General features: G+C 35.7%; 1 protein-coding gene across 1 annotated transcript; it reads left to right on the top strand.

The window, feature by feature from the left end:
• Positions 1–356: 356 nt before the first annotated feature.
• Positions 357–4143, top strand: LOC100266075 (asparagine--tRNA ligase, cytoplasmic 2). The gene is made up of 7 exons (XM_059738239.1): positions 357–872; positions 1562–1798; positions 1907–2488; positions 2580–2830; positions 2940–3069; positions 3160–3218; positions 3764–4143. The coding sequence occupies exons 1-7, from the start codon at positions 492–494 to the stop codon at positions 3945–3947; spliced, it is 1824 nt and encodes a 607-aa protein (XP_059594222.1). The 5' UTR covers positions 357–491; the 3' UTR covers positions 3948–4143.
• Positions 4144–5448: the final 1305 nt, after the last annotated feature.

Raw genomic sequence — 5448 nt, forward strand, 5'->3', positions numbered from 1 at the left:
TTACCATATTTCTTTATCAATGCACACAAGATAAAAGCCCCTTATATCAAGAAAAATTACCTCTAATGACACAACTTTATGCAAAGCCAATTTAGAAAATCAACCTTTTTCCCAATATTCTTTAAGCATATTCAGGTTGTCCAAACAAACAATCTTTTAACCGAGAAAAAAAAAAATCATTAACGCTTTAGTTTTGCTTCCGCCTTAGGTTTCCTTTTCAATCAGTAATCCTAAAATTTGAGCAAACCATTGGACTTGGAAACTCCCAGAATACCCTACTCCCCAAGGATACTAATACCAACCTCTACACCACCTCTCTTTTTTTCTCCTCCAACCTTCCCCTCACTCCTCTTCTTCCTTCTTCCTTCTTCCTTCGCTTCCTAAGCAAAGCATCATCCTCTTTCTTCTTCTATATCACCCCCATGCATGCAACCACCTTCACCATTTCCATCTTCTCTTACATTTCTTACATCTCTCTTCTGTTTTTGTAAATGGCCTCACAAGAAGCTGTGGTTGCTGCCATGGTGACACCTTTCAAGTACTCCAATAGGGTGGTGCTGAGAACCATTCTTGGGCGGGGTGATGGCGGCCTTGGGCTGTTGGGTATGAGAGTTGTGGTTGGTGGGTGGGTGAGGTCCGCCAAGGAGGTGAAGAAGGAGCCTGATGTGGGCAGCTCGCCGTCGCTGCCGAGGGACGTGAGCTGTGTGGAGATTCTTCAGACTAGGATACCGTTTTTAAGATCTCTCATAAATGTCTTGGGTGGTGGCCACAGCTATCCTCCTCCTAGGGAGAAGACGGATATTGTGATTCCTAAGCTTCCTTCAACTGTGTTTTTGCAAATCAGTGACGGCTCCTGTGTTGCTAGTCTTAAGGTAAATTTGACTCCTTTCCAGTTTTAGTTTTATTATGGAATGATATTTGAACATTGCTAGCTTATATATGTCTCATGTTGGACTTATGCTCCATGTATTCAACCATCCATTGTTCATGTGATTGGCTAGTCTTCAGGTCAATTACTAGTCTAACATGACACTGGCTAGTTGGTCTTTGGATGGTTTGTCAAGGTTTTTATTATCTGCATGATATCCTTGTGATGTATTACTTGATGGTTTAAGTTTTTGACAAATTGATAGTTTGATATGAAATTAAAATTCTGATTAATTAAAGCTCTCACGTTGGAGTCTCTTAGTCCATTTTTTTGGCTATCCGTTTTTCTACAATCATAATCCATATCCTGTCATTTACCTCCTTGCTTGTGAAGGAAGTAATACTTATACCTAAGGAAATGGTATAAATTGTAAGTTGATTACCTACCAACTTAATCTTTAAGGTTAAATTGACAGCATTGTATCAACTTTGCCTCTTTACATAATAGTTTAATGAAGCTTTGGGGCTAAATTAATGACTTTAAGATGGAAAAGAATATGATTTTTACGTATCAAATACGGAAGCCACGAGCTTATTATTAATTATCCCCATTAATTTTCAGTCAAATTAGCTATTTCTACACAAACTTATATCTATTGATTTGGTTCAATTTTAACTTTCTCATGATGATCAGGTTGTGGTGGAATCTACAATAGCTTCTCCAGGCCAAATCATGCCTACTGGAACTTGTATTTTGGCAGAGGGTGTATTGAAGCTGCCACCAGTAGAAGGAAAACACGCTATTGAGCTTCAAGCAGAGAAGATTCTGCATATCGGCACAGTTGATCGAGAAAAGTATCCATTATCAAAGAAGCGCTTACCTATTGATTCACTGAGGGATTTTTCTCACTTCAAGCCACGAACAACGACCGTAATTAATCTTCTTGTTCCATGCAGCTTCTTATCTAAATCCATGCTCAATGCTTTCACCATAAATTAATTGGGTCATTTTTGCTTAATTTCTACTTGAAACTTGCAGGTGGCATCTGTTATGAGAATGCGTGATGCCCTTACTCATGCAACTCACAACTTCTTCCGAAACAATGAATTCCTGTATGTGCAAGTGCCCATTATCACAACCACTGATGCTGAAGGATTCAGCGAGAGGTTCATTGTTACGACACTTTTAGGTAAATCAGCTGAAAAGGTGGAGCCAAAGTCTGTCCATGAAATTGAGGGCGTTAGCCTTGAAGCGCTTAAGGCTGCTATCAAGGAGAAGAGTAACCTAGTTGAAGAGCTCAAGAGAAGCGACAGCAACAAAGAAGCACTGGTTGCTGCACTTTGGGATCTTCGAAAAACAAATGAACTAGCACAGCAGTTGGAATCAAGAGAAAAACTTCACCCAGGAGCTTCTCTGAACAAAGCCGATGAGATCAACTTCTCCAAAGATTTCTTTTCTCGCGAAACATATCTAACAGTTTCTGGCCGCCTTCATCTCCAGAGCTATGCTTGTTCTCTTGGGAATGTGTACTCGTTTGGCCCTAGATTCCGAGCAGAATCCATGAAACATGTGGCTGAAATGTGGATGGTAGAGCTTGAAATGGCCTTTTCACAGTTAGAGGTAAGAGGTTTATGTTACTTTTCGGGGTATTAATGGATTCATCTTTAACTGTTGAGACGCTTTGGGTTACTTTTGATTGTGGCTTTTGTAGGATGCCATGACCTGTGCAGAGGACTTCTTGAAGTTCCTCTGCAAGTCAGTTTTGGAAAATTGTGTGGGAGAGATCAATTTTTTCTCAAAGAGATTTGACAAAACCAATGTGGACCGTCTTCAATCAATCATATCAAGCTCATTTGAAAGGATATCATATACACAAGCAGTAGATGCTCTGAAACAGGTTACCGATAATAAATTTGAGACAAAGGTCGAGTGGGGCCTCTCTCTAACGGAAGAACATGAAACGTATGTATACATTTTGAGACATCTAATATTTATAATTGGATGGTATGAGGGAAGTGCTGTTACATCTCAACTGTTATTGCTACTTACCATATGCTTATAACAATGGCAGCTATCTAGTTGGGGAGATCTATAAAAGGCCTGTGATTATATTCAACTACCCGAAAAAGATTAAGCCATTTTACATGCGAGTGAACGACGATGGGGAAACAGTTGCAGCATTTGATGTGGTTGTACCAAAGGTAAGGGTAAAGTTTTTCCTAAATCTTTCTTTGTTCCTGCAAACTTCGAATTTGATTCGACTGCATGTAATGACTCCCCCTCGTTTGTAGGCTGGCACGCTGATCAGAGGTAGCCAAAATGAGGAGAGAATGAATATGCTGAGTACAAGGTTATGCCGTCCTTACACTTTAAATCTAAGCTGTGAAATAACTATAGGATCAATGAATTAAAATGATTGACTCCAATTGAATTGCATGACTACTCTTTTTTTTTTTTTGTCCATGGACACAATTTCTATGCCTGCTTACCTTCTTCTTGGCACTCCCACTTCCAATCCTATGGGCTATGTTGCCACTAGGACTAAAGATTGGAGTAGGGTGGGTCAGGTTGAATAAGATTGGATTGATTTGTGTTGAGGTTAAACCTTGAGCTGAGACAACCCACCTAAGTTGCACCCAATCCTATGGTTTGTTTTTTTATAACAATGGTGGTATTATGATAGTCTTACTCTTTCAATGTTACCTAAGCCTTTTCAAGGTGAGCCTTGACAAGCATTGAGTTGTAAGGTTCTGGGATTGGCTTCTTCTTTTGGGGCGACTAGAATATTGCAATGCTACACTGCTTTCTAGTGTTTGTTTTGGGTTTTTCTATGTCCCTGAATGTTGTAGTCTGATGAGATCACTATAGCTGAGTTAGTTTTCAATGTGGCTGCAGGATCAAGGAATTGGGCATACGGAGCGAAGAGTATGAATGGTACATGGATCTTCGAAGACATGGAACTGTGAAAAACTCGGGCTTCAGTGTTGCATTTGAACATGTGGTGCTTTTCGCCACTGGCCTTGTGAATGTTGCAGATGTAATCCCTTTCCCAAGAAGTTACGGCAAAGCCAACAACTAATCAACGTTCCAGGAGAACTAATGCAACAAGAAGTTGTTTCACATCAAATATACTGTACATACATACTCTTATATATAATGACAAAGCAATATCTTGTTGATCGAGGGAGAGCTTAAGCTTTCAACAAAATTTGTTGTTCAATATCAACACTTGAAAAATTTATTATTCAATATCAACACTTGTCTCTAATGTCTAACCTGTTATCTCATGTCATACATATTTGTATAAAGGTCTATTTTTCTTTCTATGTGCCAAATCCCAACAACTTAAACTTTTAGGAAAATCTGTTATATGTAAGCTTGTCATCCCCATTTCCCATATCCATCCATTATAAATCAACCAATTGTAAAATCGATTATGGGGAGTTGGATATCATGCATTGTTCCTCTTTTGTGTCTTCGAATTGAGAAAAGAATGCATATTGAGCTGGGCCTTAATAATAAGGACGGGCATGACTCGGTTTCGACTGATTTTTAACTAACTCAAGAATCAAAACAAATTAATTGATTAGAACAACTTAACATCAATTTAGTTTAGCTCAATTCGAGATAATTTGGTTTGAGAGTAAGTTATGGTTTAGATTACTAGCTAGCTAGAAATGGGCTTATGGTTAACTCTATATTCCTTTTCTTTAGAAAGAATTAGTTTTTCGATGTTTAGTAAAATTTCGATAGAACTAAAATTTTTGTAACTTTACTAAAAGGGAGAAGGTTAATGGCATGTTTGGTTATTATTTTTTAAAATTGTCCTAAAAAATGGGTTTTAAGAACAACTTTTGGTGTTTTTAGAAATAAAATTGCGTTTAAAAACTAAATTCTGAAAAACAGTTTTTGTTTTCAAAAACAGAAAAAACATGTTTGGTTGAGTTAATAAAAAATGTTTTTTAGAACAAATAAAACAAAAAACATGCTTGAAAGTTTTTTATTTATTTATTTATTTAATTTAATGTTTTCTTCATAACTCTTCTCTATTTATGGAAAAATATATAAATAAAGAAAAATTCAACAACACTTCTCTATTTATGAAAAAAAAAAAAAAAAAAAAAATCAACAACAGAATATAATAAAAGGGTGATGGATTTGAATGGAAAATCAAATTACATTTTTAGTTTTTATTTTATTTTAAATTTTGATTATATTTTAATTATAATAAATAAGAAGATGAAATATTTTAATAATAAATTACCAAATATCATACTAAATGAGGATTAAGGATAAGGTAATCCCTTTCAATAACTGGTTAGATTTTTTAATAAAAAAATGTTATAATTCAAATTTAAAACTTTTATTAGCAATCTAAATTGATCGTGGAAACATTAGATACAAATATTTAAAAGAAATATTAACAATTATGTCAAATCAGACATATTTTATTATTTTAAATGTTAGTAAGATATATTATTAATTTAAGGATTTATGATCTATAAGGATATATTTATTTGAAATTTTTTGAACTATTTACCTTTTTTATCTTCTATTTTCTACTAAATCTTACCCTTCCA

The sequence above is a fragment of the Vitis vinifera genome, chromosome 7 (genome assembly GCF_030704535.1).
Source record: "Vitis vinifera cultivar Pinot Noir 40024 chromosome 7, ASM3070453v1".
NCBI lineage: Eukaryota > Viridiplantae > Streptophyta > Magnoliopsida > Vitales > Vitaceae > Vitis > Vitis vinifera.

Coding starts and splice junctions, on each gene's coding strand:
- LOC100266075 (XM_059738239.1), top strand. CDS start 492: ATGGCCTCACAAGAAGCTGTGGTTGCTGCCATGGTGACACCTTTCAAG. Junction 1,799..1,906: donor TCAAGCCACGAACAACGACC/GTAATTAATCTT, acceptor TGAAACTTGCAG/GTGGCATCTGTTATGAGAAT. Junction 3,070..3,159: donor TTGATGTGGTTGTACCAAAG/GTAAGGGTAAAG, acceptor CCTCGTTTGTAG/GCTGGCACGCTGATCAGAGG.